Raw genomic sequence first — 14,452 nt, 5'->3', positions numbered from 1 at the left:
CCCAAGGAAAGGAATGCTAGAGGCAACCACAGTAAAGTCCCTTTTCCTCCTGATTGCTGTTCTTATCCTAAGGAGCAAATACCTCTCCGTTTTATCAGCCGTGTAATCTTATCATTTCTATGCAATAAATACCACTGAGTTAATTGAGAATTGTTCCCAGATAAGTGAGTCTAGCATTATAGCCTAAGGAGCCTCAATTCACCCCAGAATAATGCTGGCAGACATCGACTGCTTATCTGGTGAAATATGAATAACTCCCCACTCCGTGAATATCATTTTTCTAAGTAATGGCCAGACTTGTCCTGTTTTCCCCCCTTTTCAGATGGCTCTCCCTTTTAAAATCTGAACAAACTCTGGAACAAAGGAAAAGCAACTTAATTATTAGTCCACTTAATGCCAAAAAATCTATTGCAAACAAACACTGCCAGATTTTTATTTATTTCTTTGCTTAAAAGGGCTTGAGTGAGTTTTGATAATGAAAATCAAGATAAAAATTCCAGAATGCATCCCTCGCCATTGAATAGCTTTAATGGAGCAGATGTCCTACAGCTGTACAGACCCCTTTGCAGAGCATTAATGATAAATCAGATTATAAGCATGTGGCGCACTGAAAGTATGAGGCTAAAAAAATGTTTATTCATTATAAACAGAACAGGATTACAACAATTCCACTGCAAAGATGCAAACCTCGCCACACAAGTGCAGGGGAGGGAAGGGAAATTAATTTTGTTTCTGTTTTCTCTTTCCGGGCTTCTACAAAGACAGTTTCTTCAGGGAAAAACAACAACAACCATCAAATCTGGGATTAAACTCCAAGGTAGGAAGGGTCCCTGGGGGAATTCAAAGAGCCTTTAGTGGAATCTCAGCAAGGGAGGTCTTTCCTATATGAGGATTAGTCAAACATTTCGGTAATAATAAGTAGCAGTCCCAGGGTGAAGAAGACCAGATATGACCTTTTCAAAAGATGTATATGTTGTGATTGCTGAGAAACAAGATGCATCAGAGATTTAATGCGCTCACCCAACTCTTGAGCTATTGTATTAGGGGACTAGCACATAGATTTTCCTTCAAGCCTCAGAAACTTAAAGAATGTATTTCAAAAAACAAAACAAAACAAAACAAAAAAAACCCTATGATTTTATTGTTGTGTTTAAAACCAGGAGATGTGTTCACATGTGGCTTTTGGTGAGGATCCTAAAAAAGGAGTATAGGTTTTTCCTGCTGACATACTCATCTGTGTCTTTTCCTATCATTGTACAGCTCCTGTCAAGCTAGAAGACAAAGTGGGAACTGAGATAGGTGAAGGTGAAGCAGGGCAACAGCAGCCAATATCATGCTAAAATGCATTAGCATCAGCATCCCAGCAGCCTAGCTAGTCAGGCCTAGCAAACAAGCCTGATCCAGAAAAGTCAAAGAGAATCAACCTAGTGGTACATTCTGTAGTACTATTGTGCCTTCCTGAGGCCCTTTCATGCTGTGCAATAGTGATGTATTTGTGTCTTTTAGTCCAAGTCTCAAATCAAGTCTCAAGTCCCTAGCATCAAGTGACAGTCTCAAGTCCTTGCAAGATACTTTCAAGACAAGTCTCAAGTTAAGTCTCAAGTCCCTAGCATCAAGTATAAAGTCATCTCAAGTCCTTGCATGATACTTTCCATGTCAAGTCTCAAGTGCCTAGCTTCAAGTCTCAAGTTAAGTCTCAAGTCCTTGCAAGATACTTTCAAGTCTCAAGTCAAGGAAGAAACTATTAACAGCAAAAAAAGGAACTGGAGTTCATTTCGTGGAGATAATAGCAAGTGTGTTAACCAATGGACTTGAGGCAGGGATTGAGGTCTGCTTGGAATCCTGTCCCTGCTGCACATCAGATGAGCATGAAGTCCATTGCCTAATGCATTTGCTGTTCCCTTCTCAGAAATGAGTCCCACACTTTGGGGATTGGTCTTGCCTGCTGCTCAGACTGAATGGCTCCAGCAAATCAGTCACTCTCCATCTTGCTTGGGCCTACTTACAAACTCTGGTCCTGTTCAGGTGTTGTTTATTTGGCTTGAATCAATGCATGGAGAAGAGAGCACCTAGCCTTATCCCCCATCTTTACTTTCTTCACATGGAAAGCAACAAGTCTGAAGAGGCTGTTCATGGGCAGAGTCAACATATGAGCCAGAACTCTGATTTTCTCATGTTCTTGCTTGCATGGACAGCCTTGATGTGAAAATGTCTCCTCTTCAGACTTACCACTTTCCACATGAAGAAAGCAAGGATGGAGCAACTCACTTTGTCAGTCACAGCTGAATAATACTTTGGTCTCTTAAGCATTTGTCTGCTTCAAGAAGGAGCCTGAAATCATGTCCAAGAGAATGGAAGCTTTGGGTAATTCTATGCTACTAACCTGAATGCTGATTGTAGGGCAACTTCTAACACCACCTACATGTTACAACACACAGGCCAGGACATGTACCAACCAGCAGAGTGATTCAGTTCACTTGAGGCAAGAGTGCAAAAACACCGAGCCAAGTCAATATTGGAAACTTAAATAAAGCATCATTTTCTAGCCATTAAAATGTAATGGCCTCATTCATGATGTAATGTTAATGAGAAGCATCCTTTGGGATGTTATGATTTGCCAGCATGGAGGATGCATCACACTTGCAAACAGATTAATCAGTTTGATCCCCTTATACTACAACTCCACACAAAGAGAAGCAGGCTGTTTGTGCAGTGTTTTCTCTCCTTGGGAGGTTTGGAAGGAAACTGGAAGCAGGACTGTGTCACTCCTAGTCTTTCCATAGGGAGATGTTTCCAAAGCACTGTCACTTACCTCTAGTATCAGAAGCAATGTGCTTCTCCACAAAGGTTGCTCGAGGCCATGCATTGCTCTCATATCCTGTTTGTGGGCTGCTCAAAAGCATGTTTGTCTACTATGGGAAACAGGATACCATACCCTTCTCAACTGTGGCAGGGACTGTCCCAATTAATCTACTGCTGTCCCACTATTTCAGACACCACGGCCCCAATCTGGCCTTTCTAGGGCACAAAAAGGAGCTGCCTTTTTGCATCCTCGAAAAGGCATGATAGCCACGGCTTTAAGCAGCGTCTTTGGCACTGCATCATGTGGATGCAGCATCAGAGGAGTGCCGTGATGCTGCATGACATGTGGAGTGGTGCCAGTGTCACATCGCCCTGGGGGCGGAGTCGGGGCATGCGTCATATGGACGCCACATCCCGACTTCACCCCCAGGCTGGCCTTTATGGCTTGTATGCGCAGCCCCGTAGTCTGCTCTCAGTTAATTCATCAAGGGGGAGAGAAAGGACAAACCTTGCCATTTCCAGAAGGCTTAGGTAAAAGCAAACTGCTGCAGCCTCTCCCCACTTGTGTTCCTCCTCATAAATAACTTTGGCCATCTCAACCACACTGTTTTTGTTTGGCCACATGTATCCTAGTTTGCATCAGTGAAATGTTGGAAACTATCCCTCTCATGCACAGAAAGAAGGGGTGTGTGTGTGGATTCTTATTTACAGAAAGCCTTCTTTTCTCATCATTTTTTGCATATTCATGTAGATGTTGCATACACCTGTGAAACAGCAAAGCAATCAGCCAAGGCAAGGGAGATATGTACTTAAGGATTACGAGTCCAAGTTAACACCAAGTGCTATTTTTTTGCCAGTGCTTAAAACAGCACACACAGCTAGGTAAATGCCAACAGAATGAATGAACATTTATTTGGCTTGAATCAAAGAAAACTAAAGCACCTGCCTTTCTGCTGCAGATATGGATTTGTCCTCCTAGCCGTGCCAAGTGTTTATCCAGCTTCCCTAAGGCTTTGAAACTCAACACTGAGGAATTGTTAGCCAATCGTTTTCTGGAAATGGGTAGAAACTGGCACCGGGTCCTTAATTTTGTATTTAGTATGGTTTGAAAGTATGGTAAAAAAGGATCTAGTCTTAAGTGTGCTACTCAGTTTCAGCCAAAGTTTAACAGTGAGGTTCTCAGCCATTCATCTCTTACACCCCAATAATATTATGTCAAAGGACCTAGGTCCTGGAATTATGAATCCAAAACCTGACCTTTTCTGAGAACGATGCTTATATATTTACAAGCATTATTTTATCATATTTATCATTTACAGCAGAGGTGGGAAAGACCACCTCTTTCCCTTTCTACAGCAAGAACAAATCCTTCAACTATCCTCATTTGCAAGGAACAAACCCAATTCATCATCTGTCATCCAAAGTTTTCAGATGACTTTTAAATTCCTCAGTTTCTCGTTCCTCCTTCTGCTTCCCCTTCTAGTTTCAGCTTATCTCAATTGCTGCAAATGCAGTTCAAAGGGCAAAAGTAGTTTGCAATTCAGCATGAGGTGAATGCAATGTCTTGCAGACTCCCTGTAGGTTCAAGCCAAAGAAAACTGCTGCAGCCTCCTTTAGTTTGTCTTACTCATTAATAACTTTTGCCATCTTGACCACACTCTGATGTTGCTTGGCCACACAAATCCCATTTTTCATCTCTGCAGTGTCAGAGGGTGTGAGTTAATCCATCAGAAGGGCCAACATTTTATTAGCATATGGAAAGTAGGATATGAGTGGGCAGTTGCTGCTAATTTTTATAGCAGCCACCACAGATGAAGCAATGATGCTGGTAACCATTCTAAATTAGATGGCAACTTGGACTTGCACCTCCCAACCCTGCCTAGCCAGGAGTAAGGCCAACACATCAAGTTCTCAGTACAGAACACAGGGATGTAGAGTATGATTTCTATGTAGATGGAGAAGAGAGAGGTACATATTTGCATCTACATTAATCATAGAATCATAGAATTGTTTGACAGAATATGTGATTGATTGATTGATTGATTGATTGAATATGCGACTGTAATGTCTCTTCATTCTGGAACCTGAACCATTTGCAAGGTAGCTATGATGCCAGTAGCAGACTTACTTTTGGATCCATTCTTAGGAAACTGTGTGGCCCTCTGCTGCTGAATGTTGACCTTTTAATGGTCTTGCTGTGATGAAAATGGTAGTAATCTTCTAGGTTCCCAATCTGCAACAAATGATATGAGGAAAAGCGTCAGGACCGGTGCCAACTAAGGCAAATAAGGGACAGTTGCATATTCCTCTGTAGTGTACTAGAACCAGTGCCAGAGATTTTACAGAAACTACAGAAATAGCATGTCATGTTAATGGGATGCTTTACAAGAGCTAAGCAATAATTGGTAAGATTTTTTAAAGCACACACAAAGTGACTTAGATGCTATAGTGTTCCCCTGCTAGTCATAGAGCATCCTCACTCTTGGTTTAAATTTTCCTTTGATTTCTCAGATCTTGTGGAACACGTCTCTTGTTCTTCCTTCTTTGCTGTCATCTTTTATTTCCCTGCATGGATTACTATAGTAGTTCTCTTTGTTCCTGCATACAAATCGCTGAACAACTACATTCAGAGTTCTGCCCCTACTTCTGGCTGCATCTGCACTGCTGAAATAATCCAAGTTGACAGCACTTTACCTGCCATGGCTGTGCCATGGAATCCAGGTAGTTTGTTGTGGCACTACAGGTCTCTGAGAGAGAAAACTAAATGTCTCACAAAACTACCATTCCCAGAATTCCATAGCATTGGTAGCTGCCAAGGAGTGGATGCTAATGACATGGTGACTGGCACTAGTCTAGGGACCACCTCTTTGAGTAGCACTGCTCTACACTAAAACAACCCAAACCCCTAAAATACCAAACCTTTTTGAAGCCTTTCCCCAAATCTTCCCCTGTCTCTGCCTGTTTTATAACATGTCCGCCTCCTGTCTGCTGTGTCATACAAATGTTAATTTCAGCAACCACATTCAAGTCAAGGCTATAGGAAAGCAAGGTTGAGTCACTGTAGGACACAAAAGACACATCCATCCCACCTGTCTGCTCTTCTGGTTAAAAAGGGCATACAGTATGTGCATGAATGTGCTAAGGGGTTTAATCTCTTGTAAACTGCCAGAGCCAGCATAAAAGAACATTAAAATTGCACTTTAGGAATTCATATGATATGACACGGACCTATCCTTCCTTCTTACCAAAGCTCTCTCTTGCTGGCAAACGCAAGAGAAGGCACTTCATCCAAAACAGCCCCTAGAGTTCCATAGGAGACACAATCTTGGAAGCAAAACCCTCTGGAAACCATCTGCCTTTCGCAGGTGCACAGACCATAAAACAGACTTGGAGCTGTTGCTGCATCACCAGAGCCATTCCTATTTCGCCACAGGAATAGTATTGATGTGCTTATTTCGAGCCCAAACACTTTGAAAAGCAGCAAGCATATACCAGTTTTAGATGAAGAATTGTTCAAAGTGTTAGATTAGAACGATTTCTTGGAATGATACCAGACTTAACTTTCTCAGCATACTCTCCAACTATCCCAGTTGGTCACGGATAGTTTTGAATAATATTTTGCTGCCGCCACCCTTTTTTCCAGCTGCATGTAAAATGTCCCAGTTTCATTCTCCTCTTCCCACCTTCCCTCTTTGCTCTCAGCTTTCTTCAAGTGCTGCAAATTGAATTCAATGTGTAAAAGCACTTCACAGTCAGTTAATTCAGTAGATCTCTTTGCATGCTGATATTCCACACGAACACAGCTATGTCTCTGAAGAAGAAGAAAGGCACATATGCACATACATGTTTTGCACTGAGGCTGAGCAAGGTGAGTAATGACAGAGACATTTATATTATGCTTTGGAGCTGGCCCAAGAAAGTTATCACCACTTGTGGATTTGAGATTTTGTATTTTGCTGCAGAGCCAACATGGCTAGCCCTGAATGGATTTCAAGATATCAAATGTATATCCCAATAGCGTAATCCTAAAGAGGGAATCAAAGGACTGGGACCTAACTGTTTGGGGTTTTCTACCTCCAGCAAAGGAAAAACTCAACCGGGCTATAATTTGGAGCTACAAATTGACTAGTTTTCCCTATACATCACCTAAAAGCTTTCCCAGATGTAACAGTAATAGAGGTTCCTTAAGAAATTCAGTGTTCTCTGGCTAAGAAAGGTGCAGTTAGCTTTGCACAGGACAGGGGCAGCTGGATCTCAAGAGAAGTTACTTTTCCGTTGCTAATGGAGATGAAATTTCATTACCTGTGTTTTATTGCTCTTTGTGTCTAGCAGCCCTGACATGGCCATGAAGGGGAATGACCTCTGTCTGTATTGAAATCCCTCAATACCATTTTAACTGACAATATCTTAGGCCTTTGACTCGAACATCGCCACTATTTTTCTCCTGTATGATTTTGTAACATCTTTGCCTGATGAAGAAACCAATGAAGCTGCTGGCTTCTGTTTTATTTTTATTATTCCTTCCTTCCCACTTTGCGTATGTGTTAGGCACACACTTGAGCTTGTTCCTCTCCGGAATGACCCAATGTTTTCTGTTGTTGTACCTGTAAAGTGCCATGCAAATTGATGGCGCTATATAAATGAATGATAATCATAATAATGAAGCTTTGGAAGCTTGCATAAAGTATTTTATGCTTTGGAGATGGCCCAAGAAAGGTATTGCTGCTTGCAGGAGAGAAAACCCTCTAACCCTGCTCTGGTAACTTGTTTGGGTTTCTGCAGGTAAAGTGGAGAGGGACAAAACCATGAAAAGAGATGACAGACTCGAATGAAAGTCAATAAAGGAAGCCATGGCTCTGAGTTTGCAAGACCTAAGTAGAGCTGTAGTAGTCTCTCATTCATAGGGTTGCCATAAAGCAAAGTTGACTTGACAGCTATTAGCAACAGTAACATTTGGGCAGACAGCTTACTTTGCTCTACACACTTTGGTCGGTGTGTTAAATTATTCCGCCTTGGTTGGAACAATACATTTTGGACTACAGCTCCCAGAATCCCCCACTAGCTAAGCTGGCTGAACAAAACCCCCAGCTTTTCCAAACTTAGCTTGGCTTCAAATGTTTTAGCCTAAAGCATCATACCTCATTTAATTCATAAACTGCAGCTGCACTGCAGAAATAATCCAGTTTGACGCCACTTTAAGTGCCGTGGCTCAATGCTATGGCATTTGTAGCTTTGTGTAATATCCTCTATAAGAGAACTCTGGTGCAACAACAAACTACAAATCCCAGGATTCCATGCATTGGAGCCATGACAGAAAAAGCAGTGTCAGGCTGCATTATTTCTGCAGTGCAGATGTAGCCCTAACCTTAGTTCTCATGTTTGTTTAGGATGCGATCCAAAGCACACCTACTCCAGAAAAAGAGCCAATGAATTCAGTGGTACTTCTGAGCAAACACACATAGGACTGGATTATTAATCTTTTTAAAGTTTTGTTTTCTCATTTGCATGAGTTTCAGATTTGTTCCGATATCATTAAAAAAGACCTTAAATTATTTATTGGGTGACTACCACACGTTTTCTGGAATGAATAATCATTTATCTGCATAATTACGTTGAGAGAGAAAAATATTTTGGTGATGTTTAATATAATCTTAAGTATTTATTTAGACATCCTCCTGATGGAGTACCCAGCGCCACTGCCATTATTCTAATGAAATTTGTCTTCTCCACCTTTGGGGGTTTCTTTTCCCCCCTTTTCTATTAAAATAAGTAACATTCATTTTGAAAGCCTGCCGCAATTTTAGTCTATAAAAATGGTTTTTGAATTGATCAGTCCAACCAATTATGCAATGCAGCCTAATCTTCCTACAATGCCTCTAAATCAGAAAAGAAGAAACATCTGCCCAATACCTAATGCATTTCCACCACAGAGGCTGCAGGCTTTCACCAATATGAGCCAACGTCAGCATTTCAGGCTCCATCCCCACTGGAGAAATAATCCAGTTTGACACCACTTTAACTGCCATGGCTCAGAATTCTGGGATTTGTAGTTTCTGTGAGACATTTAGCCTTCTTGGAGAGCTCTGGTGCCACTGTAAACAATAAACCCCAGGATCCCATAGCATTGAGTCATGGCAGTTCAAGTGGTGTCGAACCGGATTATTTCTCTAGTGCGGATGCAGCTTCAGGCACCCAGATCTTGCACCTTCATTTCAGGTTTCGTGCTTTCCTTTTAAGCAGTCGTGTAAATATTTCAGCCACCAGGGCAGACAAAACACAATTCATGGGTGCCAAGAACCGTCACTATATAGTGTCAGAAGCATGTTTGATTCTTGCATAGACTTGGCTTCGCCTCCTCAGGAAGTAAAGTCTATAAATAAGCTCAGAAACAACATCTATATTTAGTCTGCAGGGATGGAGGATAGGGAGCACTCAAAACCTAAATCCCAAAAATGTGTTAAGAAAAACAAAAAACATATGCAGTTGCCTTATGCCAGGTCAAACCATTCGTTCATCTAGCCAGCCTCGTCGATACTAACAGGGAGCAGTTCTTCCGAGCTCCAGACAGTCTCTACAAGGTCTTCATCAACAAGATCCTTTTCACTGGCAATGCTATGACCTTTCTGCTAAGCTATATAGATTTTTGCTGACCCTAGTATGGGAACAGTTAGGGATAAACCCCAAAACCCAATTCAAAAGGGCATTTACAGCAACAAAACCCAATGAGCAGGATTTCCAACATATTAACATTTCACAGCGCATGAAAAACAAGGGGATGCTACAGCAGGGGTGGGACTCATGTGGCTCTCCAGATGTTCAAAGATATAGCCATGTTAGTCTGTAGAATCAGTATGTAGAGAGATCTTGTAGCACCTTTGAGACTCACTGAAAGAAAGAAGTTGGCATCATAAGCTTTCGTAGACTTCAGTCTACTTCCTCAGATGCTTTTGGGGAAGTAGACCAAAGTCTACAAAAGTTCATGCAGTCAACGTCTTTCTTTCCACTAGTCTCAAAGGTGCTGCAAGATCTCTCTCCAGATGATGTTGGACTACAACTCCCAATATCCCTCACCACTGGCTGTGGTTAATGGGAGGTGTAGTTTAGCAATATCTGGAGAGAGAGATATACTGTATACGATTTCCATCCTTACACTGTAGAAATTTTCGCCTTCCATTGTTAAGGTTCCTTGCAATAGCTTTCATGAAATGAACATCAAGGTTCTAGCTCTCCTGCTATTGAATTGTACAATAACTTTAGAACTAAGTAAAAGAGTAAAATCAAATGCTAACTTTAGTTTATGGTTCAACTCTTCTGATGGGAATCGCAGTCCACCAAACATCAAGAATACCAAGTAGCTTGTTCTGAAGTTACTTTGACCAGGTCTGCCAAAATTGAGAGGGTCCCTGCCCAGGAGGCCTTGAGGCTACTGAATCTAGAAAGCATATAACCTGTTGGAAAACAGTTTTGAAACTATATTCATAAAATGGCTCAATAGATGGCTGTTGTCACATCTGCTTTGGCTCTTGGTCAGCATATTACCAGAAGCCCCTAAGGAGCTCTCCTTGGTCCTGCAGCCTTTGACTCTGATCTCTTTCATGCTACACAACTCTAGCCCAATTGATTCCACTTTGACTGCCATCACTCCAGTCTATGGAATCCTGGGGTTTGTAGTTCTATGAGGTTTTCATGTGCCTCGACAAATTAAAAATCTCATGGAGAAGCTCCCTGGTTCAATCCTTGGCATCAGGTAAGCGTCTGACTATATATAAAGCATCTTCCTCCCTCCCTTCCTATCCTTACTGGGAAAGGTCATTATTTGCAGCCAAAGCTGCAACCTTAAAGACTTGCATTGAAAGCACCCTCTCAAATTTGGCAGTTGGATGAATTCAAAGTTCTTCCTAGACTTCCTAGACGATTCCAGCTGTTCTTTTGCATTTTCCAGGTTTAATGGCATCACGGACACTTGGCTGTCCCATCCATTGCTGACCAAGCCAGTGCAGTCAATTCTGTTGGGCTGTCATTGGTATACCTTCTTTCTGCCTTACGCCAATTTAACACGATACTTTATAAGGTAATAGGAGATCCGTGCATTTCAATTAGCAATATTTTGTCAAATATCTATTTACGCTCGCCTTTGCCTGTCAGCAGTTATGCGCTCTCGTCCTTTTTATGATACAAGACGTAGATATTTCAATTTGTGTACACACACATAGACACACACACACATCTGAAGTGCAATCCAGATCTTTGCATTTCAAACGCATCTCTCTTCCCGGCTCCAATCCCTGTGTCAGTTAGTGATTTATTTCTGCAGTATTACCCTCGCTCCCTCCGTAAAGAGTTTACATTTTCCAGTCTTTATTATGTTCATTTAGTTCTAAACTCTAAATCTAGTTCTAATCTGCAATCCCTGGGGGTCTTCATTTTTAGTATAAATTAAATTCATAAACAAGCCCGGCAAAGCAAGCGCTCAGATTCTCCACCACCCACGAAGAGATACATGCTCCCCTGTGTTTGTCATTTGTTAAAATCTAAATGCAAGATTGGAAATGCACCACTAACAAAAACAGCATAGGAAAACAAGCAGCTGTTCGGGCAGGAAAGGCAAAGGGATTCGAGGCCAAAACATAAAGAGAGTTAAATTATGGAAAGACGGTTTCCTACAGGCATGGAAATATTCCAAGGACGATTCCCTGCCAGCCCAAGAAAACATACCTGGGAATTATTCCAGTTTAACACCACAAATTACTTCCAAACTTTGTCTGGGAATCATCTTTCTCCTTCCAAACGCTGCACACTCTTTAAAATACAGGGACACCTCGGTTAACAAAGCCTCTGACAAAGAAGCGGCTTTTTACAGTCTTTTAAAAGAACACCTGCCCTGCCCCTCTTTTCATTCTTCTCTACCCAGATGGAAGTTTCCCAGCAGCATCTGCATTGGGAGGAGAGCAAAGGAAGACTGAGAAACACAAGACTTTCTGTGTCAGGTTGCAGCAGCATGCCTGCAGTAAGCAATGCAAAAATGTTTGAGCCGGAAAAGATTGGGATGCGGCTCTGTTGTGTGTGCCTCCCTGCAAGGTAACTATCAACTCCAAAATCTCTCATTTCTGACTAACGCCAGAATCTCTCCATTGTGGATGAAGTCTCAGGCACCCAGCTCTTGCACAGCAACTTCAGGTTTAGTACTTTAGGTAATCGTGTAAATATTTCAGCCACCAGACAAGACACAATGCATATGTGTGAATGGCAAAACAGAAGAAAAGGGGGGAAGGCAGACAAAATAGCTGTTGATGGATGGATGGATGGATGGATGGATAGATAGATAGATAGATAGATAGATAGATAGATAGATCCATATGTTTGGCCAGAGGCTGGTGGAAGAAAAACTCCTCCCTGGATGCATTTTGGAAGAAGCCTTCAAGTTTCTACAAGATCCAAAGTGCTTTTGTCTATTCATGCAACCCTTACCTACCTAGCGGCTTCATTTCACAAGCACATATTGTGGGTTGCTAAAATACGCTGAAGTACTCTACATTTTTATAGGGTAGGAAACTATTCCTACTCTTTCCATGTTATTTCTACCTCCACTGCCAAATGTTCTGTTAAAGAAGGAATGCCCAGGAACCCATCTAGTTCAGTAAGTGAGGTGTCTTTTTATTGTTCAAGCCGGCAGCTGGTGCAATATAGAGGATAAACTTAGACTTTGAACCTTGGTTTCCTCAATCTTTTCCATATTCAGCCATTGTTGAAGACCTTGATATATATTTATCAAATTACACCACTGGTTTTTCTAGACCAGTACTTACGACTCTGACTGGCACAAACACTCCAGGGTCTTGCTCAGCCTGACCTAGAGATGCCAAGGATTCAGCCTGGGATCTTTGGCATGCAAAACATAGATCTTACCACTGAGCCATTGTTTTCCCCTCAAGTTATGCCCCTTGAGACAACTGCCCCTCTTAGCATAGCCTATCTCACTTCTTAAACTTCAAAATATTGTAAGTTTTTAAACCGAGGCTGGATGACCATCCGTCGGGAGTGCTTTGATTATGTATCCCTGAATGGCAGAATGCTGTTGGGTTGGATGGCCCTTGGGGGCTCTTCCAACTCTAGGAGTCTATGAAATTGGGAATGGGTGAGAACTGTGCATGTTCCTTGGGTAAGTAAAAAGAAATGAAGGGATTATTCCCCTGCCATGCTTTGTTATTTCAACATTCCTCCATCAAAGTACCTCAGTGCAGAATACTTCAGAGCTGAAGGGACATTTAAGGAAAGTCACCCAATTGCCCAGCCAAATCCCTGGGAGATTTGTACAAAGTGAGATTGGTTCTTTGAATACATCACCGCTCCCCTGCAACTGCAGGGCAAGCTAACAGTATAAGAAGCCTCGCCAACTTACTTTTGCCAGAACAGGCTGTCTCAATACACAGAAATAGCCTGTTGAGAATTTGCTAACCTTCTGGAAGATTCCTTGCCTCCAGTGCAAGAAAGAGACAATGGAAGCCTTCTGCTTTGTTGAGGCTTCTGTAATTGGTGTAAAAGTCACCGCCAAAGAAACTCCTGTCTTTTCTCTTTGTGAATCAAAGCCCACATACGCAGCACATACAAAAGCAGCAGCTGATTCATCAGACAGAGAGGCAAACAACACATCCACAGTGTCTAATTTTTAAAAAGTCTATGCAACAAAGCTCCAGCTATTCTAGTTTAGCTGCACAATTTATACAAAGAGTCAGTCTCATAAATATGAAAACTCTTGAGACGGACTCTATCTCACAGGTGAAGAAAGAGGGAGAGTGGTTTCTAATTTTCATAAGAAAATGAGACAGAGTTACATCTCTAACTGAAAGTAATGGGTACTCTGTCTTCCATTACTCATCTTCTCACTGAGGAATTCTTGATGTGTTTCCAAGAACTTTCCCAAGTTCCAAGTAACGCAGTTTTTAAAAGAGAACCCAAGCAACTGTCAACCAGTCAACTTGGTGTCAAAACCAGGACAGGTTCTAGAGCAGATCACGAAACAGTCTGTGCACACTTGAAAGAAATCCTATGATTACTAAGAGTTTCTCAAAAACAAGTCGTGCCAATCTAATCTTATATCTTTTTTGACAGAGTTACAAGCTTGAGAAGTCACAGACGTACTGTGAATGCAGCATACCTTGATTTCGGTAAGCCTTTTTGACAAGATCTCCCCTGCTAGTCTTGCAGGTGAATTGTGGCCTACTGTGCTAATGTTAGGTGCATTTGTTATCAGTTGACAAAGAAAATCTAGACAGTGCTCACCAGTGGCTGCTCTTCATCCAGGAGAGAAGTGACTAGAAGCCTCAGGGTTTCTGTCCAAGGTGGCAGCATTGTTTAACATCTTTATAATCACTTGGATGAAGGAATAGAATGAAAGCTTATCAAATGTTCAAATAACACCAGTTTTTTTTTGGGGGGGGGGGGGTATTGAACACCCCAGAGGACAGGATCAGAATTCAAAATAATCTTTACAGACTGGAGAGTTGGACCAAAATTAACAGTAAGGATTTCAACGGGGATAAATATAAAGTACTACATTGAGGCAGGAATGAGTGATAGACATCTATTACAGGTGACACTTCCCTTGCAAGCTGTGCAATTGAAAAAGGTCCAGGGGTGTTAGAGCACAAGT

General features: G+C 41.8%; 1 protein-coding gene across 1 annotated transcript in view; it reads right to left on the bottom strand.

Annotated features, from left to right (window-relative positions):
* PCSK6 (proprotein convertase subtilisin/kexin type 6) overlaps positions 1-14,452 on the bottom strand; it is a 79,336-nt gene that overhangs the window by 55,228 nt on the left and 9,656 nt on the right. Inside the window, exon 2 of the mRNA XM_042475901.1 lies at positions 4,931-5,035. Within this exon, the coding sequence (XP_042331835.1) occupies positions 4,931-5,035 (105 nt within the window). The remainder of the gene's footprint in view (positions 1-4,930; positions 5,036-14,452) is intronic.

The sequence above is a fragment of the Sceloporus undulatus genome, chromosome 6, assembly GCF_019175285.1.
Source record: "Sceloporus undulatus isolate JIND9_A2432 ecotype Alabama chromosome 6, SceUnd_v1.1, whole genome shotgun sequence".
In the NCBI taxonomy this organism is placed as follows: Eukaryota; Metazoa; Chordata; class Lepidosauria; order Squamata; family Phrynosomatidae; genus Sceloporus; species Sceloporus undulatus.
This window is presented reverse-complemented; position numbering and strand designations above follow the sequence as displayed.